Genomic DNA, 26,649 nt, shown 5'->3' with positions numbered 1-26,649 from the left:
AACCAGATGTGTCTGATGCATGTCTCGTAGATTACCATGGTTATCACTAATGCTACTGCTACTACTTCCTATCTCTCTTATAATCATCACGGTTTTCCTCTCATTCTTCCGATTTTTTCTTCTTACACATTACTAATTAAGAAAATCATTTATTTGTTCCTGAAACAATAATCACTTTTCACCCGAGGTATCACTTGATGGTTTTCATATTGCAACCAATAAATCTCCCACATGGTAATGTGATAGCTCTTGGCATCCAGAATCTCTACTTCTCTGAGACAAACGCACTCAAGTGCATAACATACGAATCCGCAAACAACTACCACAGTGACTAGAGTTAATACAATCGAGTGGCTAGACTATCGTCCGTTGAACACGACCGAATGCTTGTAACCAAATCAAAATAGCAAAGTAATCAGTTGGTTTAACGGACTCATGACAAACACATTGGACATATGGTTGTCGGAATGTACAAGTTGTTTTAATGCGCTACTTACTTTATGTTGTCATAGTTAACAGCGATCATTTGAATCGAGAGGATTTCAGTTTAATGTGTTGTTGTACTAACGTGAATAATTACTTTGAGTAGTAATATTTATTTTAGGTAATCCACGTAAATTTTATATACGAAAATAACTGACACATATTATTTATTTATTACAATGAGTAGTGTTGTTACTTTTTACTTGAATATTTTTTAAAAAAATGTGATAGTTCTTCATTAAAAAATCACACTTATCAACTAAGAGTTGTTTGTTTAAATGGCTCTGTCGCTAGACTATGGTGGGACTATAACCTAACTAGCGTTTACTCATAACCTAAAACCACAGTAAAATGGACCAGTTTATTCAAGCAACTCAACCAAGGATAATACGAATTTGGCACAAAAATACGACAATTTTTTCTCCTGACAGTCCTTTCTGAGGTCTACTAAGAGACGCTTCAACAGATTCTAGCTTTGTATGGGCGTCAAGCGAAACATTTTATGTAGTGCAGTGAACTAATGCAATGCCTAACTCGTTAGTCATACAATAATTTTTGTACAACTTATTGACTACAAACTGTATGATCGATTTTAGTGTGATCAAACAGAAGTTTCTGTCTATCTTTATATCCTAGAACGAAGTACAAATGTCTCAACAAAGTGGATACTATAAAAGTAAAAGTCAAGTTGGGAATAGTTTCGACTTAAAGCCAAAGAGAACTTATCAGAAAACTCATCACAAAAAGAGCATTGTTAACAAACTTCTTGGAAAGGCTCAGTTGAAAGAACAGACAATCAACGAAATTGAAAAACACAACAATGGAAATCAACTTACAGGAAGTATTGATCCAGTACAAAAATCTGGAGAAAATCAGGGTAAAGATATTAAAATGTCGAAGACTTTCGCAAATAAAAGTTTCTCAGTTGCTGATGTGTCATATTCAGGGAGTTCTGTATCATTTAACTCTCAGTCTAGCCAGAATATTCACTATACATATAATAGATCCTTTAATGAAGTTAAAGTAAACCATTCGGGAAAAAACGGTCTTCAATCCAATCACATGAAAAATAATGTGCTTTCATTTGCTGAAAGCAAGTTGGATGTAGAAAAACTCTCTGTTGATGACCAAAATTATAAGTTAAAGGAAGGTGGTGGTGTTCAGTTAGATCAATCATTTACTACAGAAATCTGCCCTATTGAGGAATCAGACAATTATTATTCTAGTGATTTTAGTGACGAATCTTCTTCACTTTCATCTATCTCACCGTCCAAGACTCAAAAACTACTTTCTAAAGACAGAACAAACAATGATGAAGAAACGACTAAAACGTGTGAGTCAATTTCGACCACCCGATCTTCTGGTTTCACTATGTCATTTAAGGTAACTGATAACTTTAACGATGGGGAGAACATGAATGTTCTAGACTTCGAACAGCCAAACAGACTATTGAGTCATCATGTTTCCTCAAATGTAAAGTGTAGGGCAAATGACTTATTAAAATTGGTTGGCCTATCTTTAAATGAGTTTACCAGTGTATTCGAGTTGAAACCAATCGATGAGTATGGATTTTATACGCTTCATTCAAATAAATGTAAAGATCGAAATCATTGTCATGTTCAAACAAATGATGATGCATTTCATAGAGAGGTACAGACTGAACCAATTGATATCTCCTATGATGTATGGACTCAAACAACATCTGATGAGAATGGCGAATTTTGTAGAAGAGTTGGTAGCAACAGTAAGTCTTGAAATCTTCTTTACTTATCAACGTTTGGATTTATATTCTAGTTTAGTCGAACAATGTATAAACTAGCTTAAAGAAATTAAACAATTGATTGTTATATTTATTGCGATATTAGTTAAATCTAGTTATCTATTAGTTTTGGACGTCTACTTTTAATTGATGCCAGCCAACCCCCCACTAGTCTAATCAGATTTGGTAACAAACCCTTAAAATTCTGGGTTTTAGCTCACTGATATTACATGAATGATATTTTTCACAAGTTTAAAGACGTATTACATTAAAGAGGGAGGAAAGAATGTAGTTTAGATAAAAACTTTTAGCATTTTATTTCAAAATCTGAAAGTCCCAAACTTAGACTAAAATTGCATAGGTTATTCCAGTGATTCAATGAAAGTGCATGTATGGTGTGTGCTACTAATGTTGACAGACATAAGTGGTATGTATCATCAGTCGAAAGTGAAATATCTGGCAGCAGAAGGTTAAGAAGGTAGAACAAAGAAGGAGAACAGAGAGTGATTGGTGTGGAAACGAAGGAACCATGAAGTTTGATATAATTGATTGACATTTTGCAAATGAAGTGTTTACTGTATGGTTCTCAGATTTTACCAAGACGTTTTGCAAATTTGCATTAAAATGCATTCACTTGTCCCTACTTGTGTTCTCGTTCACTGCACATGCGCGTACTTTAGGAGATGAGTTAAAATTCAGTAACTATAAATTATGAATGAGTGTGAGTTAAGTTGTTACACATACCAAAGAATAAACCATGAAACATACTGATGGATTGCAGGGTATTAGATAAGAACTTATTGGAGGAATTTATTTTACTTGTAGTTCATATAAAAGATAACATGAGGTCAGCATCTATGTGCTTATAATTGACGTAGTGAAATTTATATTTCATTAATGTACCCAGTTACGACTGTGAAAATATTCTTAGGTTTTTTTAACCACTCTCTGTAACTTTCCGTTTTTGTGGAATCTAACTTTCTAAATAGTTTAATACTTGACCTTTCCATAGCTTTTCTTCTGCCTTTTTTATCTTGACATAGCTAGCTCTCAGTGATAATAGGTATGTTTTTGTGCTAAAACCTGTTGAGTATTTCATCTTGGTTTTTGGCAAGTGAAGCTTTTTGAAAAATCACCATTATTATTCGTACCTTACTTGAGTTTTAATTGATAAAACACCACCAAAGAACGGCATGGGTTTAGTTAGGGAATAAGACAATGTCTAAAATAAACATTTAAATGTTCTATATTTGAAAGTAAGTCAGTCAGCTACAGTTTAGAACCAGGTACATATATGCGTCGATACAAGTTCCCAAACCAAATTAACACAACAAGATGAACAACAAATTTATAGAAGTAGTTACTTTAATATATATATATATATGTATATATAAGATTGTGTATAAGGATACGGGAAGAAAGAATTAGTTCGTAGACATAAAGGTATGAAGCTCTTTTAATCTCACAGTTTAAGGGAAGACAAAAAGTGTATACACCTACGCCATTGTGATCGATTCTCATCCATGTCACACATAGTCTCCAACCATTGGTTACGATAGTCACGCGGATACCAACCAAGTAGTCTGCATCTACCAATATAGCTGAGACTAGAAGTTAGTGACTTCAAGCACTGATGCCACGTTTTGGTTTGGTCTCCCCTAACTTCCAACCGTCTTCAAAACTAGTCGTGGTAATCAGTGTTCAGGCATACGTAACACGTGGCCCAACCATCTCAGTCGATGAAGATTTACACCCTCATCAACTGATTTACCAGCATTCTCTGCATCTAAACTCACTATTACTTACCCGGTGATCCCAGCAGATGCGAGCAATATTTCTAAGGCATCTGTGGTTAAATACTAGTAACTTACGAGTATCTTCTACTCTTAATTGCCATGTTTCACAGCCATAAAGTAGAATAGAGCGAACTGCTGCACAGTATACTCGTCCCTTAATTGATAGACGGATATCTCGTCTTCGCCATAGGTGAAGTAAGTTGGCAAAAGCCAAACGAGCTTTTTGAATCCGTGCTGAGATTTCGTCAGACACCAACCCATTAAGGCTGATCACACTTCCGAGATAAGTGAAGTTGTCGACGCGTTCGACTACTTCGCTCCCTATCCTTAGTTCAGGTGTTGACGCAGGCCAGTCCTGGAGTAACAATTTACATTTAGATGGGGAGAAACGCATCCCAAACATTCCGGCATTATTACTCAGTTCTAACAGGAGACTCTGTATTTTGTCACCGTCTTCACCAAACAGGACTATGTCATCTGCGTATTCTAAGTCGATTAGTGGACCCCCTGGTAGGAGATCGATTCCTGAAAATTCAGTCGACGAGAGTGTTATTTCCGGCAATAGGTCTATAATGAAGTTAAACAAAAATGGGGATAGTGGACAACCTTGTCGGACACCACTTGAGGTTGTAAAATCATATAACAGTTCGCCATAAGCTCTCACTCAACTGGTAGTGTTCGAGTAAAGAGATTTCACAAGGTTTATATACTTATGAGGTACACTTTTCATTGACAGACACTGCCACAGAATCTCCCAGTCTACAGAGTCAAATACTGCTTTAAAGTCAAGAAAGACCACCATCGTCAGGCACCGATAAGCATGCTTGTGTTCTAAAACCCGAAGAATGATAAATATGTGGTCGATACAGCCACGACCAGGTCTGAAGTCAGCCTAACATTTTAGTCAATCTAATCGCTAAAATTGAACCACCATACTTCAAGACCTCTGAAGTCAATCCATCTGGACTAGCTACCCTCCCTTGTTTCAGATTAGCTTTAGCTTTTTGAACTACAATTAGAGTCTGGAGCCTACTTCAATGTTCTAATTAGACTGTTTGGAAATGATGGATAGCTGGAGGACAATTGAACTGCCCCTAAAAGTGTTCTGCCCATCATTCAAAACGTCTATACTGAGAGCAGATAAGAGTGTCGTCTTTTTCCGAAATTGTCTAACACTTGACTTCTTAATTCTAGTCTCTTTTATTAATCTGAAAAGCTGTGTGGTGCTACCTACAGCCGCTGCCTTTTCCATCTATTTCGCTTTGTTGCCCACCACTGCTCACGGTCGTTCCGCAAACTTTGGGTTAACCTAGATCTGATTTGTCTTCTCTCCTCATCATGTTTGGAGCCTGATGGAAGGAGTTTACGAGAATCTATCAGTGTAATAGACTTAGAGGAAATCCATTGCTATTTTAGAACCCTTTGATTTAAATTACTAATAGATGTTACTGCTGTTTCCACAGATGTTCTTATATCTTTCCAAGCAACATCTGAGTCAGCCTCGTTTACAGAACTGCCTAGATGTGAAATCAGTTGTTCCTGGAACTTACTTTCGGCTTTCTTGTCCCTCAGATCAATTCTAATGGGTCTTCTTAGTGTATCTTTTCTGCGTCTAGTGAGGCGCAAGCAAATACGTGCTCGCATTAGAGCATGATCAGAGTCTAAACATGTATTCCAGAACGATCGTCAGCCTTCAGTCGGGCCTCTCCAAGGATGACTGATGGCAATGTGGTCTATTTGAGTCCATCGTTGGTTTGGTGCAGGTGGTCGCTATGTTGGACGATGCTTCTCCTTATGCTTAAAATTAGTGTTTGCTAAAAATAAACGATTTTCTAGGCGCAGTTACGGCAGACGATCACCATTATCTGTTCGCTAAGCCGGAATACTAAAATACCCACCTAAATGTCTTTCTGTTTGGTTTAAGCTACCTACCTGGGCGTGAAATTCACCTACTACGAGTACTATGTCTGAGCGTTTAGCTTTTTGAAGAAGTTCAGAGAGCTTTCTGTAAAAGTCATCTTTCACTTCATCCTGGCTGCAGTAGGAGCGTAGGCAGAAATGACGTAAAGGCAAAGACATATGTCTCTATCCTTCCGAGTTCCTACAGAGCCGTTTAGCCAAACAGCACATAGGCGACTGTTAACGGAGACCTACTCGAATAAGACTTGTTCTTTTATCGTACTAAGTGCTATGCCTACACCTGCAAGTGCACGAGAACTAACTATCGAGTCGCCAGACCCGTTTTGGCAAGGTGAGATCAAGTGAGTAACCACACTAGGATCCTGTATGCCTGTTTCGAAGACACAGCATACATCAATGGTACGAGGTTCTGTGGTCTTTGCCAAGGAGGCCTACTGGCCGATTTGACATAGGGTGCGTACATTGAAGGCTCCAATGTGTAGTTTGGAGCGAAGTTTCAGTAGACCTGGGACAGTGTTTTGTGCACTAGAATCGTTGGCTATGGTGACACTTGAGGAGGAAGCCGAAACAGGAAGTTTAGTGTTGAAAGTCGAGGTAGGAATAATAGAAATTGAAGAAGGAGATTGATTATGAATATAGTGATCCTGAGTGCTATTAGAGGTGTGAGGGCGTTTATCATTTACCGGTCTCCCACACCGTGGAAGGGTTCTTTTAGAGGCACCCGGAAAGGAAGTTGGGTTAGAGGTGGTCATAGTGGCCTGAGAGCGTGACTGCTGTGCCCAAGGGACAACTGTTTGAGGCCGGTCACACACGATCTTTTTGTGGGGGATTTTCATGTTAGTTCCGTGCTTGTTGGCACCTTATTGCCGGAGACGGGAATCTGTGGTATAAGGCGAGGTGTGCATTTTTAAGGTAGACCTTTTTTAACCCCATCCTTCCTTGTAGGAAGGCAGCATCGCTGTTATGCTGGTTGTCTGACAGAAACACCAAACTGTCGTCACACCTCTGTATAGTCAGCAGTACGACTTCAGCTTAGGACCTTGGATTTGCTGCTTTTAGTCTTACCGCTCTTCAACTGACCTGTCTGGCATGGTAGGACCTTGAAGAACGATTTTTCCAGCCAGTATAGCTCGAGTGGTTCATTACGATAGGCAAGCCCGACCACCACATCAAGGTATCAGCGGTGGTCGGGTATATTCGAAAGTAAGTCCTGGTTATGGCTTTCAAAATTAAACATTACTTCAGTTTTCGGTAGACCTTTATATAATGCCGTTTTAGAATGTAAACTCTGCATCAATTGAGTCCTAAAGGCATTAAAGTTGGTTAAATTAAATGTTCTTATGGTCACAGTTTTCAAAATCAATAATCCCAATATCTTAGTACCTTATAGAGTTGTTCAAAATAACGTTTTCAAACAACAGCTTTCCTGAGTGGAAACAATATATTAACGAGTTATTTGATCACAAATCGAGGATTATTATTACTCTATATAAGTCAAGCATCGTTATTGTTAAAGCGGGTTATATTGATACTATAATTCAGTTATTTCAAGGAGTGGTCAATTAACTCAACTATAACACTTATTCGAATACCATTTAACTTATTTCTATGAGGTCGGTCTTTTGGTGTACTAAGACTGTTTGGTAAGGTCAGATTAAAACGTTACCCAAAAATCGGTGTTGCTTGTCAAATTATTTTTGTATTTGTTACTGTTATCACAGTTTAGTTATGACGGCAATATCTCATTTTATTATTCCGAAGTAATTTAGTTTTATGGTGCAAATATTATCATGAACTTACATCTGTAAATGAGTCGAAAACAAAAATTATAATTTTTTTTAGTTTAACGAATGTTTCATGAGCAATGTAGACTGAGATAATGTGTCATTTACTAAACACTTTAACCATACAACCTTTTAATTGTACAGCTAGGGTGCCACATGTTATGATACTGTTTGACTTGCCTGTATTAGAATTGCTTCTTAATATCCTTAGCCTTTACAATATTTGTAAAATAAAGGTCGGTACCTGGATCTACTATTCAGATATTGAGTCTCATCAATATCTTTAATCTACTTACTGTTAATATGCAATTAAACTATCACTGAATTATACAAAACTTATTGAAATACTTTTTTGTTTTATTCCAAAAATACTTATTTAGATAATTCTCTTATAAATGATTCCTATAATTTATCTTATTCTAATGATTTCAATCATGTTTCGTCCAAGATAATTCTACGTGAATTAGCTAAAGAATTTTGCCTGGGAGTTAACACTTATAATACTACTGTAAATGATAAAACAGAGGATGTTACTGATACTTTCCCAATAAACGAATTCAATAGACCTGAAAATTCCACCTCCATGATGAATCCCAATAATCGATTACCTGATAATGTATTAGAAAATCTTCAAATAATGTTGAATTTGATCAATGAAGAAAATTTGGTAAATCTATCGTATTTATCCAAGGAGAGTATTACAGATCGAAATGATTTCCAATCGAAAGAAGATGATTTTGTAGAGATTTTTTTTCAGCTGAAAGATGACTGTTTTTCAGTAGAATCTAAATTTGACCGTGATTATAATGGCATTCAAAATAAGGAGTTGCAAAATACATCAGCTAAAAATAACGTTACCTCAGTTAATGAAAATGAAATAGGTAAACTTCAAAGCTTCTCCTACCTTTGGGAAAATTATGAATGTGTCGCGTGTGATTGTGCACCACAAAATCAAACTTTAATTTTAACCATTCATCGACCAGTTAGGGTGAGTATTTTTCTGATGTTATTTATGTATCAAAGCCCCCGGTTCTGCCTTGTTCTTCCGTACTATTTAAATTTGTGTAAATTTATTTCGGTAACTTATTTATTCTCTAAAGAACAGAAGTACATAGTATCACAAGACATCAGAGTTTCAGTTTTCTACTCATTGAGATATAACAAATACACTATTTTATTATTGTAAATAAACATCTTATCATTCAATGAATAAAATATATATTGGCTTAAGAATTATGGAACTCGTCATTTCACTGTAAGTGCCATACTGCTAGGGGATTATCATTGGAACTCCAGGAACTGTTTCCAAAGTTTTGAATTTTGTAGCCATCCCTGGTAGGGTGAAAATTGTTGAAGGTTCTTAAGTAAGAAAGAATTATTTGTCCAGTGCTACCTGGTTCTTAGAGCTTGTATTACAAACTGCCTTAATATTTACCTCCCACAAAAATTTTAGTTTCAAGAAAAGTTTTAGGACATAGCTATTTATGATTATTTTAAATTGTCCAAACCAATCTAGTACCTTTTTGTCCAGTCACAATTTTACTTCAAAATCTTTAATTTCGTCTTACATAGATAGTTAAATTCTCCCGGATTGTCGACGTTTTTGGAAGTTTCAGTACATTTTATAATATAGCACAACATTTTGTAAGCATTAAGTTCAGTTGAAGTGTTGAACAAACAGGAAAACGGATCAGTTTTGGCTGTATGTATAACTCTGTACAAAATGTACACATAAAGGCATCTGACTGCATTTTGCTGTTGGCTATCCATGAAATGCAGGATGTTTGTTCTATCATCTTTGAAATTCGTGATATGAAGGTGCATATCACTGTAAATGGCTCTATCCCCTTCGACAACAGAACAGATTAGCCATCGTTTGAAACACCAGAATATCACCGGTCAAGCTGTGGAGTTACGATAACCACCCTTTATTCTAAGAACAATTGTATTTTCGAAATATCTTAACTTCCACAGTTCAGAAAATACAAAAAACAAGACAATAAAAGGCTCTCAAAATAACATGTGGGTGAACGAAAAGGGATTATAGATAAGAAAATAATTGTAACTCTATGTAATCTGCTTAATGATGGCATAAAAAAGTAAGACTTCAAAAGATTTTGTTTGAATTCTGTTTGTTTGACAAGAATTTGTAGAAATTACCTAACTTCCCGTAAATATTTTGATGACTTCTTTAACTACTGAAACTAGTTTTAAGTAGACAAAAGCACATTTCACATGCAAAGGTTTGCGTTATTTGACTAGTTATTCAAATGATATCAGAATGAATTGTTAGCTGATAACTATCAAATCGTCAACTCATGAAGTCGTAAAAAGTTCAACAATTTATTTTTCAGAAAACTAGGTGTTAATCGGAGTCTTTTTGTCATCCCAGGGTTTGATTTAGGAGTTTAACGTCCGCATTATGGAATACTCGTTTTCCGAACTTTTAGCCTATTTCTTAGTAAAGGCAGCATTTACTGAATCATAAGAGAAGTAAAACGGAAAGTTGGGACTTGAAAGTAATGTTCGATTTGTTCTTAACATGATCAGGTTATGAAATTGATAAGTATATGCTATAACAATGTCTGAATATAGTGAGTGATCACTATCGCTTTTTTCTCGGATATTAAAATTGTCTGTAATAATCATAAATGAATAGTGGGAAACTAGCTAGATACCTTTGAAAAAGTACTATAGTAACTACCAAATTCAATACACTTACCAAAAAATCAAGGCTTATATTTATAGATAAAAGCAAATTGCCGGTAAATCATCTAATGTGCATTAAACATTTCACCTTAGCATGAATTTCCGGTGATTAGTTTTGAATATAAGTTAGTGCTTTTTTAGCAGAAAAACCAGTTGTGAACTGCTTTTTCTATGTAATGTTACTTGCTCCTTTGAAAGTAGTGATAATTCACTTATTTATCACATATCATACGACAAACAAGTCCATTGTTTATTCTCTATAATAGGAAGAACATATATTGGATCGTTTGCTAGTTATACGAGTAACAATGACAGGCGTGTACAGATTGATAAGTTTTTAAAACCTAGGTATTATGATGGAATTGGTGAAAGTCGAGAAAGATTGCTAAGACATAACTGTAGATAATACACCTTTGGACACCGAAATAAGTCTGTAAATCACACTATCGATTTATACATATTAATTAAAACCAATTTTAATCCCGGTGGATTTTCCGTATTTATCTTTTAATTTAGCATGAAGAAAATAGATTATTGTAACACGTTTAAATAAGCTGAGTTATTTCAAATTTGGCTCATAGGTCAAAAGTATCGCATTGACTTAAAATGCTTTTATATTTACTTTTTCTGCTTGTAATTAGCTTAATCAAGAACAAGAAGAAATAAAGAGTCTTTTTAATTATAGCAGAAGTGCTGGTGAATTTATATGTATATGGACAGAAATTGGTGTGAAACCATTGCCTGACCGTCTACTTTATTGTCCAGGCTTATCAGAAACTGGTCTAAAAGGCGCCAATTTAAATTGTGCAATATTTAGTCCAGATAATGATGCAAATTTGGTAAGTGAATCAATTCGTGAAAGAAGAAGCAATCAAGTTTTTTTTGGTTGCTTGGTTCTTAAACAAAAATGTGTGTAATTTTGTAGAAATTCTGAAATAATTCTTGATTTATTACTTAAGATAACAGCATAGGATTATGGGTATCAATGCCAAGGTTTAACTTGGTAGTTTCAAATAAATTGAGCATTGTGTAGAAAGTTAATAATAAATATATTTTTGTTATATCCTAATGAGCAGGAAAATTTTATTTCTGACGTTTTGTTATTTAATGTAAGCCACTTCTTCAGAGTAAATAAGTAACCGAAATTAAATTAACGCAAGTTTAAATAGTACAAAGGAAACAATGCAGAATCTGCATTTGAAATAAGGATTTCAGTTTTCATCACTGTGACTTTATATCAAACAAATCTATTCCCATAGTTTCAATTGCTCTCTGGATTCACATGGATGAAATTGAAATAGCTTGAAATTTAAGACTTTACATCCAAGTCGGTATAATTAATGTAAATCACTTAGGGATGATGTCAACATTTTTAAACTGAAATAAGTACCGGGTATATTATGTATGAAATTGAGATATAAGTTGCTGTTTTAAAGTAACTGTAACTACAGAACCAGATAAACGATGATCCATGGAATAAATTGGTTGGAGTACAAGAGACATTCACTGTTTATTTTATTAGAAATCATGAATCTCTTTGTATACTTTGTGTGTATTCACTATTCTTGTTTGATCGCTCCTAGTAAATATATATAATTTTTTTAATAGTCTGTTGAGGTATTATAAATTATCAAACAAATCACAAGTTGTAATCTGTTTATATTTTTCCCATGATCAAGATCACACTTATTTGTGATATTCTTGTCTCATAATTAAAATATTACAAAAGCAAACAGTATCATAAATGGCAAAACATTAAATACAAATAGTTAACTGTACATCATTAGATTATTTTCAATGAGGTGAATAATGCAATTGTTGTTTATCGTTTCATAAATAATAATTTAGTTTCATGTTACATTTCATTACAATGTAATCCAGTATTTATTTCATACATATTTGGTAAATAATTGAATAACCTGAAATAACTGAAAACCAACTCAAGTAAAACAATTCAGATATAGAGTATCTCATTGACTTTTCTTTCATTTTTAACAGAAATTATTAAGAAAATCTATTTGATAATGCATTAAGTTCTTATTTACTAAGCATAATAGTGGTATAACTGATTAGATTTACACATTTGTTAATAAAAACAACCTTGCAGTTTGAAGCCTACAACCTTATTCAAAAGTATACAACTGTTTATCAAGCAGCGGAACATTGAGTATTGATACTTATGGACAACAAGTTGCTTAGTGTGTGCTTTTTATCATTCCTATGATTTATCAATCGGATGCGACAAATTCATACTCAATGTAAGTGTTCTGAAGTACAGATTCTCGCTATCAGTCACCATTAAACTTGTAAACTATTTGCAGTGATATTAGGTGATCGGATGATCGCTTCAGATTGATAGCACTACTCAACCAGGGTAGCTTAAAGGATCAATAACTAGAAGAAATGATCCTTCATAAAAAATCGTAAAAAACATTATTTGAGAGTTAAATCCATCTTCTTTGACAACTTACAACATATATCTTGCCATCAAAGAATAACTACAGTGCATAGCAATCCACTCTCCATTACTTTCTGAACTTCGAAGAAAGGGAAAATTCGAATTTTACTGGTAATCGACCAAAGATCTCTTTAATGTATTCCATGTGTATGGTGAAACTACTGAGTAATGTTTTTATAGCTGTTAAGTAATCAGTCATCTTTATGTGTTACAGATTTACAACACAATTTCCATTACTTTTTACGGGTCATCTATATATTCAGTTACTATTAACCATTCTGTGTTATAAAGAAATATTTCTTCATTATATTTATTTTATTTATAGTATTACTTGGAATTACTAGTTTAAAAATGGTAGATTGAAATCAATACTCATTCTTTTCTTTTTTTGTAAGTAGAACAAGAAATTTATAATTCGTATGTGTTGCTGTTAATTTAGTGGCATAGTTTATGAGAAAAAAACACAAAATCATAAGACCAGACAGTTAATTTTGATGTGAAATTGATCTTTTGTTTTGCATACAGTAAGTAAACTAATTACTATTATTTTTTGTTGTTGTTACTTTCGGAATTTAACAAGACAACAAAGTTTCAATGATTTAAGTGTTTTCTGTCAATAAACAATAATAGAGTTCTATGTATTGACATACATTCTACTAGGTATAATTTATAAATTCATTCACAGGTCTACTATGTACCATTTGTTTATTTGTTGATTTCGACTGTTTCAGTCATAGACTTTATTTTACTTTCAAATAATCAATCAGTCTTTTATAATTGACTGATCAATGGGTAGTGACCAATGTCATGTGTGTCAGGTCCTTCTTAGTGTAAGTCGAATTCTATCGACTAAGTTGCAATGTGGTCACTAGTCTAGGTGACTCGACATTGCGTGCACTATGTGGAGATGTAAGGTGGTGGCTAGAGATAGTCAACAGGAAACCCTGGATCTAGGTTTCAGGCTATTCGGCACTCATCAGCAAAGTGTACTTGTAAACTTGAAGGAACTGATGTTGCTTGACCGATTTGGTCTCGTGTCATCCAGCTTCACAGTCGGAGACGTTACCACTGAACTATCTGGGCCGCGGCTAACTTCCTGTAGGACTCAGATTGAAGTTTTCCTATGGTCAAAGCGGTTTCATTACAGTAAACCAGTGTCCTTTTTTGTATCACAATCAATTGAAGCTGGGGGGGGGCGTTGTGTATAGTTAGGAAATACAAAGTGAACAAAAAGCTTCAGTGTATTCTTTATACGTTTGTTAGCCGGGTGATGCTTAAACTCTGGACCTTTAGTCAACATTATTAAAAGTTATAGTTGTTCATCGTTGTAGATGTTGTTTCTGTCGGTTATTTTTTACGTAACTTACCTAGTACTGTTTTCTATATGACTGTTTTGAGTGTTGTACCTAATACATAACCTCAGTTCCTCATTAATCCAATACCCTGAATCTGATAATTTAGCTGAATTCTAATCTCGTTTTCCTTAATCTTTATTTTGAACTTCACATTTTGTTATTGTACAGAGCTAAGTTCTCTTTAGATAAATATCCAATTATTTTAAACGAAATGTGTAACTGTTTTCCAGTGTTTCTATCTCGTACATCCACTAATTCTATGCCTCAATGACTATTATGCCCAACTTTAACAGATGAAGTTTGTCAATCGTTCGTTTCGAATACTATCATCTCATTTAACTTCAGAATTAGCAGTTGGTGAGAAGCCCTGAAATAAGAACCATTTATTTTATTCTCAATGTTCTGAATTGCCGAAAGACAGATATTTCAACTTTCACTGTTTTCAGGTATCATTTTCTAAATTATTCTCATATGACTTGGGAGATGTATAAATGGTATGTAGATAATATGTTGTTTGTAAATAGGAATGGTCAAAGTATTCGTCAAAAAAGTGAACTGCTTCAGAATCATGTTGGTCTTAGTACAAATACCTCACTTTTAGTATGTTACGTTTCAGAGATGACAGAAATGAATTTTAACCTCTAAATAAACACAATGTTTTGTAAAGTTGAAAATACATGGGCACCTGTACAAACGTCTAGGCCACTTATTTTCTAACCGATCAAATATTGTAATTAAACCACCTGGTTTGGAGTTGCCTAAACTGAACAATTAGCAATGATAATTGTACTGTATTCATGCACTATTATAAAACAGTTACATATTATTGAAATACCAAGTACTGGAAAAGTCGAACAGAAACACCTGAATTCTCTCCACATCTTTCTTTTGATCTATTATTTGATGAAATGGGAGTCAAATATTCTGGAATCCAGGCACCTAATATATGATGAATGGGAAGATGATTGTAGCTGGTGAACTGGTGGAAAACTTTGATGACTGAATATGAGTGATAGATATTGACTGTTAGAAACATTTTTAAGACTATGTTTTTAATGATTGTGATTCGAAAGTATGTTAAAGAGATAATTGTTACAATATTGCACGTTTCGTGCTGGAAATTTTATACTACACGTATAAGCGAATATCATTGTTTTCAATTAGATCGTCATCTGACTTGCTCTAATATATATGAATATTTGTATGAAATCTTTTTAAACCAATCAAGGCAATTTATAAGTTTATTATCACATTGACGTAGATTGCATAATTACACATAGTAGGTAAAATGTACAAATTGATAGTTAGAAGACAGGTGTACTAGTAGTGATAAGAATAATAAGATAAAAGTTTTAGTTAATAGTTCAACATAGGAAGTAGGTCAAATTTGGATAAACTGACTTTAAAGTAATAATCATAATCATAAAACCTTATTATGATCACGTAATAAGAATTGTGTAAATAATTAAATATTGAAGAATACAAACAGAAAGAGGCAAAGTATGACGAACAAATACGGGATATGAAAAAAATTAATAAGATCATTTATTAGGTCATATCTGGTCAAGGAAAGGATGAAAGTGTCACTAAGTTCTTTTCAAGTTATAAACTAAGGTTACAGATCCGGATCCTAATAGCTTCTGGTATATGTACGATACAGGATCGAATCCTACTAGGAAATGACGAAGGTTTACGATAGATCACTCAGAATGATTCCGTTTTATCTACCGTGTCCCTTGCCAACCAGGGGTACCAAGACTGACCTATGTATTGTCTTTGTTTGGCCCTTTTCAAACCAAGTTTGTAGCTGTTCACTCATTCGTTAATTAAGTTGCTTGATAGTACGTCCAATATAGCTATCTCCAGAGGATCAGCTGAAGTTGTAGATGTGCATTGAGGAGGCAAACTCAGGTAAATTATCGTTTGTTTGAGTAGATAACAATGCTCTACTAGAAAATATCAACGTGTAGAATGTTCTATTAACTGCTCTTGCTAATCTGTGATATAGGATGTCGATAGTCACATCCCCGTTGAATTGTAATTTAAAGAATAGAGGTTTAAAGAATTTTTCAGATATTCATGTATATTCGAGTAAAGCCTGATGACGATCTAATTGAAAACAATATTGTTCGCTTATATACCTGTCCTAATTTTCGAAATGGTAATCTTTGTGATTGTATATTACATCAATAATTTACAGCATTGAGTAAGGCTATTATGAATATCATTATTATTAAAAGAAGTCCTTGTCTGGTGTCTACTAGTATAGCACTGGGGTAAATCGGGTCACACATTCACTATAAAATGTTTGTTTTTGAATTTTTGGCTAATAATAAATTCCAGATAAAATAGACGGTTATTATCTAATTATTTCCGTCCATTTTTAGTTTGAACTGTAGAGTTTTCTTATAATAATGATGTTCTTCCCTTGATTGTGCTAACTTAAACCTCTCTGTCAAGGTGGCATCCATTTTAAGAGCATAATGATGAAAAATAACGATTTCGAATGTTATCTATATTTTCATAATTGAAACTTCAAACATTTTTACAAAATGAAGTTATTATTTGAGATTATACCACTATAGAAGTAAATAAATCGTCTACAAATTTACTACACATTAATAGTTTGTCCAGCAACATATATTATATTCGCATTTAAACGACCCTGTGGTCGTCATTATTTACAATATCTTGAAAATAGAAATAAGTTATGATTGAATATGTACAATGGTATGATTTCTACCATACCAAACGGCTTTTCAGTTACCTACACAACATATATCAACTCAGTTATTTATTAGACTTTCATAAACACTTTTATAGAGACGTAACATTTCTTAAGTCATTATGTGACGCTCATTTTTATTAAGATTCATTTATATCTTGACAATAATTTTAATCCAAAGCTTATAATATCAAGTAAACTATTAAGAACCATTAAGAACTGAACTACTAATTTAATTCATGATGAGTCCCATCAGGGGCACATATCAACGATTTCATTCGCGATTAAACACAAAAGCCTTTGAGCTATGTCCCTCCGACCCGCTGCAACGGAGTCTAATTATCTACATTTTTTAGCTTCTGTCGATTTGTAGTAGTGCTATCCTAATGTAATGTCATGGATGAGATACGATCCGATTCATGACTTCGTTGACTTCATAGAAGACAGTTATCCTACAGAACAGCTGTGAGTTTATTTCTAAGTTAGTCACCAATGTAAATCGTAATACTTTGTAGATAAACATTATGGCGTTTGAAAAATGAACGTAATTACGGATAACCTTACAAAAAGATATTTAATCTCCTTTATTTAAATAAAAATTCTAACATAATATTTCTCTATATTGTTTCATAGATAACTTTATAATACTATTTTCTGTTCTGATGATGAAAATATAAGTAAAACGAAAATTAAAGACACATTTTTTCATAGCAAGACTTGCAGTTACAATATAAAGATTGTTTTGTATTTGTATACATAACACGATTAGCTAAATGTGATAATTAAATGTTTATAAACAATAACATAGTTCCATATTTGGGAAAATAGATACAATAAAAATTAGTTATGACAATCTATAACTTCTTTGGTTACTTATTTTGAGTTTTATAAACATCTTTTTATTTGTAATCCTTCTTACTAAATCTACATATCAGCAATCCATTTGACCAAATACAAATGTATGTTCATATAGAGAACAAAACCCATTTTTAAGAAATTACCTATGTGTAAGTTAAAAGCAAAATTCTATCAGCTGTCTTTATGCAATTATCTATGCATATGAAAGTCGCTGTAATTACTGCTACGTTTTACTTTATTGATTGTTTAGTTTTCCATCGATGTTAGTTTATTAGTGTAATCTTTTTGAGATAGAAATAAAAAATTATTCCATCTTAATTTTGTTTGGAATCTATAGTGAACTACAACTGAATTTGACTATTCTATTTGAACTAAATGGGGTAGAGTCTATAAAAAAAGGCACTGCGTGATATTTGTTTCTAAATATTCGTTAATTTATCTTATTTGAGTCGATGCTGAAATTTTCACCAATTTAAAAGTGAACGAGTGTTATACTAAAACACCTGTCTTAAGAAATGAAGATAAAATTGAGTTATATAATAGTTTTTCAAAGTAATATTAACTCGTTAGATGTATGAAGTGTTTAGCAGAAATTTCCTCAGATAAGCTTATTGTTCTTTTTTGTTGGAGATATAATATTAATTATAGATATATGTCATGATTATTTGCTCTGTTTTATTGTAAATTGAAATATAAAGGTGCCGCCAATTTCACGATGACATACTATTTTTGTTAGAAAAAACACTCTAAACACATTAGTTCATGTTCCCAAGTTTGGTTATCAAGAACACTATAATCAGATATCAGCTAAAAAAAGTAGTAGCTAGCTTACAAGACTTCGTGATTATTTTTTAGGTAGATTATACTTAGAAAAACGTTAACCTTAGTAACTTTATCTGAAATATCCCTGAAACAGATTTGTTTGGATTGATTTATTTGAGACTAGTTTTCTTTAAAAACAGATAGCAGATGCAAAACATTTACAAGCCAAGAAACACTGAAGAATTGGTGTTTCCTAGTTAAAGACCTTAACAGTGAACGTCAGTAAACAGAGGTAATTTAATATCTAGTCTCCACATTAGCAATGAATTGAAGTTAAAAAGATGAGGAGAATAATGCTTTTTATTACACGTAGAGGTCCTGTGTTTGCAACTGCACTCTTCTGAGAACCCTCAAATCGAATTCATATTTACTTTAGAGAAAATGGAGTACACCTAGGCAACGAGAATAGTATGCCCCACACAAAAACTCGTGTGGTGGCTCGGACGCTGTCTGCATGGTCAAACCGAAGCAGGTAGTTTTCTCATGGAGTCACTCTCTTATTTTTTGACCTAGTGGTCTAATCCACAAGACAGTAGAGCAACGTAAAGAAATGAGGTTCCATGAGTATTCAATGACTGAAAATAGATTCACACACTATTCATTGCTTGAGTAGTCTGATGGTTTTGTAAACCAGTGGTTTTGAATAAGAGTTTTCCCACTCCCCTCGATACGTCATACGTATCCATCTACCTAAGCTGAAGGCGTTCGTTTTTAGTCCTTCCGATTTCGTAAATAACACTTAAGCCTTGTAAAGGTAGTAGTTAGAACTTTTCTGGTAAAGAATGTAAAGCCACGGCTGTGTGAGATCATTTTGAGCGAAGGATGAACTTTCTCAGACCTCGACCGTATTAGAGTATTTGGAGGCAGAGTTTAAAGATACTGTGATTCTTTAAGATTTTTCAGCCATTTTCATTTCGTGACTGTAATCAAATTTAAACTATCCCATTAGTATCTCTAATTATTATTTATTAATAAAGTTCTCTTACATAGTATAAATATGAAATTAGAAGAATTATCATTTCTGTCAACTTTAAGAACTCATGTAAACAGCTTATATTTTAAATGTAGCCATTGAGAACAACTTTTCATGATTCATTTATGTTAAATGAAGTCACAGTATTGCCAAGTGATTTTTTTTCTCTCTCATTGATATTTCTCAACGGTCTTTTTTGTTTAAAAAATTCTGTGAATATAGAAAGGAAAATTAATTTGTAAAAAAGAAGAAAAAAATAATAACACAACATCCATTAATCATGTAGACAATGCAAGTTTAGTTTTCATTTTCAATTATAGAATGACCTTATTCAATCTATCAGTCTGTCTATATATGAACCAAATGTTTATAATATAAAAACACTAATTCAAGTAAAGCATAATAATAATAACCATTTAGTTGTATTTTGTTTAATTATCAGAAAAAAAAGATTACAGACTTTCTTCAATTGATATAAAAATTTACCTAAATAAGGTTTAGTCAATTAGAAAAAGAAATAACAAGGAGATGATGATTCATAATGTAAAATTTACAAACAGAATGTCTATTATTCATGAATTACATTTTACTGTTTACCATTTCTTGTGTTCACTTTTAAGTTTACTTACAAAGTTTTTATAATAAATAATCCATCCGATAATTTTAAATAGTTGAAGTGTTACAATCAAGTTTACTTAATATTGTTGAATAGTGAATAGTTTATTCTTATAATTTATGTTGAGTAAACAATTAGAAACTGATCAGCATTTTCTTACTTTGATGATAAATTCTTTGACAGACATTGTTGCTATTTAATATTCATTGTTTTTTTATGATATAAATGTTGATCTCATGTTAGTTCACAAGGTAACTGTGTAACACCAATACTACATTGATCCAATAGATATTCGATAAACCGATAGATGGGATTAGTGAGTTTTCTTACGAGTCTATTCTACTGTCACTTTGACTGGAATCGTGTTTCAACTTAAATGGTTGATGATTATATCCAACATACGCATCAGAAAAATTTAATATCAGTTTTAGGGAAATTTTTTCATCTAAAATCTTAAAATTGGTTATGAACCTACAATGCTTTAAAGTCACAATTGGCCTTAGCGTGTCATCTTTGATCGCTAGACTGATTTCACATATTTGAAATAAAGAAGATTACACTGTTTGGTTATATCTATGTTTGAACCTGGACTGCGATTCCAATAAAAGATCCCCACAGTGATCTACAAGCCGTTTAAAGAAATGAATTAGTGATACTGCAATAATTTATTGTGAGTAGGTATAGAGTAGTCCAAAGAATGTTCGAGGTTGATGCAAAGGAGTTTCGTGTTAAAATCAGGTGATTTTTACTGAGTTTTTGAAATATTTTGCAGCTAGCTGTTTTAGTAATAAACACGTAAACTAATTCATCAGTTAATTATTCAAAGCGTAACTGCTATCCTACTACTGTGGTTGGGTTTGTATATAATGATTTTTTTTAATCGAGCTTTTTGTGCCCATTTCCCGACTCCTATAACATCAAATAGTTAATGTAGTTGGTGAGATAAATATCCTACTTGTCTCCATGTATTTTCTGTGGACTTAACATGTTTAGAACAACTGTATATCAAAAGTCATACACGAGAGTAATTTTAGATACTTATGTTTCAGATGTTTGTGAGAGCAGGAAGACAAAAGAGTAGCAAATCGGAGATGGCAAACAGATTTACTTACTTTAATCAAAACGTTAGTCAACATCTACTAGCATGAAAGAGACAAGCAAGCATACGGACACAAGCATACTACGATACATACAAGCTTAAGTCACACATGTAAATTATATTATGACTGGGAATGTTAGACTAATTTATCTGTCCAAAGGTTAAAATAAATCACGTAGGTGACTAACAATACTGATTGCCACACTATTTATTGTCTGAAACGCTTGTTCCTTCAGATTCTGCTGTGCCAAGTAAGTCAGTTGGAGAGCCGCAAGGTTATAAGCAGCAAACCCATTGTTAGAAAGCAAAGTCATATTACTCATTACACTTGGGTAGCACAGTAGCAAACTTGGTCGGTCATACAACTAGCATCTGTAGAGTTTCTGCATTCCACAGAGGAAAGATGGGGTTAGAAAAATCTAAACTTGAAAATGTCACACCTCACTATACAAAACGGATATATGTCGTCTGCACTGAGAACTCAAAAGTAAGGGTCCAACGCTCCTGAAAATATTTGAATAAAGACCATGTGTCTCAATTTGTCGTCCCTTTGACACTAAAAATACTCCCAAGTCGAAAAGACCACTTCTAACTCAGTTTTCTTAACACGTCCACCGAGAAGAATTATTCTTCCATGGTATTAGAAAATAAAAGTGACAACCTGTTTCATACCCTCAACAGCACTCGAGATCTCGTTATCGATTAGGTTTTAATATTCACCCTTTTCCAGATTTTCGAACAAACAGATGCCTATCTAGGTTCAGCACTAGTAGTACATATTGACCTAATAACGACATTCAGTCCCGTTGAATGAAAAGCCAAAGTACGACGTTGACAAATGGAAGGAATATCAAAGAAGTACACTAGCCTTGTGAAGGCTTTCTAATCAAACACCATAGGTTAGATTAGTGTCCAGTAGCGCGCTATGTATTATTACATGGCTGTGAAACACGGTTTACAAAAGTGAAGAATAAGTGTAGAATGCGTGTTGCCAGTCACAGATGTCTCGAAATAATTGACCACGTGAGTGCGTCATGTTTGGGTTAGGTGTAGGGTTCTTGGTAAATGTGGGCAGTCAGTTGATGAAGTTATGGACCTTGATTAACTGAGGTGGTTGGCACAGGTGTGACGTTTGCCTAACAACCACCTAACCGAACGTGCACTGTTTGCTGGTGTAGAGATGTGTTGGAGGGAAGCTAGGAGTTGTTAAACCGAAATGTGTCACCAGTTCATGAAGTCATTAAATGTTGGTTGGCTCGAGCCACGCTGGTGGATGCAGACTACATGTTTTGGATCGGCTTGATGACTGTGATCAGTGATTGTAGATTTCGGATGAAGTTGTTGAGTACCGGTCGTAATGATGTAAATGAATTCACTCATTATCTTGAATTCCAGTATTTCTTTATACGTACATTTTCATTCTGTCTTTTCATACCATATTCTCAATGTAAAGTGTTTCTCATTATCACTGCTACTAGATCATTTGCTTTTCGTTCTGTTAATTTCATCTCCTTCTTCTATCGTCTTATGGTAGCTTGATGTGATCGAAGTTTGTGTCAATCTGTTGATTATGACTACTACTGATGAATTTAGCGATTTTCATGGATTTTTTTTTTGGTATTTCAATCTAATTTTTCTCTATGCTATTTACCTATGCGATGACCCCAGTATTCACTGTTTATTTAACAACTATTATATCTTAATAATTAATGAGTATTCATTTTATCATTTCTGTGTTGAGGTAATTGCTGGTCTACACGACGGAGGTCTGTCTATATGGGACCAACACAATTATTTCAATGAAATACCCATAAAATCAACAAATTTATCGATTTCCACTGACGTTCAACATCAGTTAGTTACCACCGGATTCAATGAATTTTTAAACCTGCCTGTTTTATTACCAACGTATAAAACATCACTTGTAGAATATAAAGATTCTACAAATACATGCAAGCTTCAGTCGGTGGACAACTGTGTGACTCAACAACATAATCACTTCAGTCCGATTATATCTGTTAAAATTGCAGACGGTGATCATCATCGGTATCGTGAGGTAGTAAAAGAGTCAACTAGAGATACAGATAAATTTCAGTTGCTTGCATTAGACGAAATTGGTAACATTAGTTTATGGCTAGTATTGATGAATCAAAAGTATGAAGTACAAAATTCTATAGAAAGCCTTGCTGGCTCACAAATAGATTACTGTTTATCTCCTGGCACCGGTCGATTACGTATAATTCGCTTACTGTTTATCGAGTACAAATCAACACAGATAAATGTAAGTTAAAGATTTCTGTTTAACTGCAATGATTACTTGTCAAAAATCATGTTTTGTTATACTGACAAGCTCGTACGCCTGAATATCCCACATGCAATTTATGATCATTCTTTCCCAACGATCATTCATTTTTAAATACACTCAGATTATTTAAAGCTATTTATAGGATGAATATTATTCTACTTCGTTCAAAAATGATTTAAACTTACTTTAAAAAGCTGCTGCATATTACATTATATAGATTGCTAGTTGGGCAAAATATAATTCATTTTAAGGACAGACGTTCTGCAAACTGTCTGTCATTTTGTATTTAAATAATATATGCTTGATCTGCTTAAAAATAAACTAATTTGATTTTTCGCAACTGTAGAAACCAAGAAGTATCGGTTAGCTGGTTTGGGACTCTTCAAAAGAGTTCACCTAAAATCATCCATGAAAAAGACCCTTTAGTCTTGAGATCTCGTGGTGATTAAGGCACACAGGAAATTTCACATATTCTAAATGCATGATTGTTAACTATTTTGCATTTTTGTATCGAAATAACATGTAACTCATTTACTACTTGAGGATATACTAAACAGATAGAATAAACGTCTGGTGTATATATTAAAATTAAGGAACTTTGTATGAAACATTTAGGAGATTAAACTCTGATTAAATACCATTTAAATGAAGTACTTATAATCAACCTGGTATTCAGAACTATAACCTTACATTATATAACGATACTGAGGAAGAATAATGACAGATAACTAATGTCTAGTTCAGAATCAGATTATTGTAAAAAGTATAAACTTGTGCTTTCTTAAAACCGATTGCAAATATAGTCACTAGTTTCTACTACACTTATCAGGTTTCTAGATTAGAAGCAAAATCATTTTAGAGAATGATATAAATATAATCTTTGTTAAACGACATTATATCCTTTTTTCGATTATATAATCTGAAGCATAACATAAAATTAAATGTTAGGAGATTATCAAGTGTGAGTAAATGCACAATTTATTAATAAAAAGGGAGGTTCACAAACATTTTTATCTGAATCAATCTTATACGAAAAACTCCTTTGATAAAACAACTATATGAAAGTCATACTAATTAATATGATCAGCCTGTTTAAAACCAATCTTTTGTTGACAGTCTTTTAGGCAGAGATAATTTTCTTTTTCCCAATATATCATACCTTCTGATATATTAGCAATAAATATATATGCATATTTGTGTTTTATATACTTCTAATTATTTTTTAGCTTTTTATTTCTAATTATACCACCCTATTGTATTCAACTTCAATAAAACAAAAGATATTAAATATTTCCATAATGTTCAGTCCGGAATAATTAACTATTCAACAATGTCGTAGATATGCATTAAAATTACACTTGGAAAATCTTTTTATTTCAATTCTCCCTTGTTAGATTCCAGCTTCATTAGGAGAAAATAGTCTGAAATGTCAAATAGAAGAGAATAATTGGAATCTATCAAATCGGTTAAATAATAAAGTTATAACCACATGTTTAGCCATAACGAAACTTGGGAATTTCTTGATTGGTTGTAGCAATGGTCAAATTATACATCACGGACGTACACCAAATCAAACAGTTTATCCTAAACTGTTTTCCCGAATATTATGTTGTTCAGCTGTACAGACATTAGAAACTCATCCAAATGCAGAATTACATATATTTATTGCAGGTTGGATATTTTATTATATAATCTATGCATACAAATGGCTATATTCAATTGCAGATTTCATTCTTTCAATTTTTAATGCTGATTCAGTAATTTCAGTTCAAACACGTTGCGGTATCTGGGCTAATTAACTAGTCCTCACACTCCGCTTGATGCTATGTGATTGAAGGGTAACGACAGGAAGCCCCTGATCTAGCAATTCACACATACGATATTGAGAGAATTGATTCTCTTAATGGGATTTGAACGCAAATATCCATTAGCGTCAGTGAGAACAGTTGATATTCAGTCTTTTAGACTATGGCTATAAGATCGAAATGTTTACACTAATGGATAAAATAGAAAAAATCTTAAACATTTCATAGATATTTTACATAAAGCTGGTAAGGCGGTGTATCACCTGCACACGTGTAAACTTGATTTTAAGTAAATACAAAGATTATTTGAAACGAAGAAAAAAAAGATTTGCAGGACAAAATATATTTACTCAGTGTCAAGGTTTATCATCAACTGCAAACAGGCTGAAATTACAGGTGATACTATTAAACACAAACGGAACTAAAAATCCTATTTATGGAGACTGTTATGTAACCATTTATCTTATCGTGGTGATTATTTAGTAGCGAATAAAATTTTACTAGTGTAATAGGAAGACGAAGATTATCAGAGCTAAGTGGTATATTAGCGAGATACATTTTGAACAATCTGACCACATATATACTTGTTAAGAACATTTATATATAGGAATAAAAAGGTCAACAAGGCTAGAAATGGAGGGTAAGAGGAGAGAAGGTTTATAAAGAAAATAATGTGGAAATAATTTGAAACCTCATCACTCTGGATAGTAAGCTAATATTACCAGGGTAGGTTTAAGGTGAGAATAAACTGTTTTTGAATACACAAAGGGGGTTTGCATTTTCATTTGGCTAAGGCTTCAATAAACCTTAGTATACTCCCCTTATACTTTTACACTTTATTTTTATATATAAGTGTCCTTAAAAGTATATGTGTGATCAGATTGTTCGAAATGTATCCCGCTAATATATCACATAGTTCTGATAATCTTCATCTTCGTATTACACTATCAAAATAAATTCTTATTTTAACTGCTTCCTATGTCTAGCTTTTGTAAGCATATTAATGGTCGTCAGTTTTAGTTATGTTTAATATCACCTCATATTTCTTTTTTTCGCTCATTATGGTTCCATTTCTAACATTCATCTTAAATTCATCACCTAAAATATTTTAAATATTTGTGTTTAATAGTATCACTTCGTGTACTTTCAGTCTGTTTGTAGTTGACAAGAAACCTTCACACT

The 26,649-nt window shown here is 33.2% G+C and overlaps 1 protein-coding gene across 1 annotated transcript; it reads left to right on the top strand.

The window, feature by feature from the left end:
* Positions 1 to 1,131: 1,131 nt before the first annotated feature.
* On the top strand, positions 1,132 to 25,461 carry Smp_141850 (hypothetical protein; the record flags this gene model as incomplete). The annotated part of the gene is made up of 5 exons (XM_018788548.1): positions 1,132 to 2,227; positions 8,123 to 8,730; positions 11,093 to 11,290; positions 23,213 to 23,638; positions 25,057 to 25,461. 5 exons carry the CDS (start codon positions 1,132 to 1,134, stop codon positions 25,459 to 25,461), a joined length of 2,733 nt encoding a protein of 910 aa, XP_018654080.1.
* Between the last annotated feature and the right edge of the window lie 1,188 nt (positions 25,462 to 26,649).

The sequence above is a fragment of the Schistosoma mansoni genome, chromosome W (assembly GCF_000237925.1).
Source record: "Schistosoma mansoni strain Puerto Rico chromosome W, complete genome".
In the NCBI taxonomy this organism is placed as follows: domain Eukaryota; kingdom Metazoa; phylum Platyhelminthes; class Trematoda; order Strigeidida; family Schistosomatidae; genus Schistosoma; species Schistosoma mansoni.
This window is presented reverse-complemented; position numbering and strand designations above follow the sequence as displayed.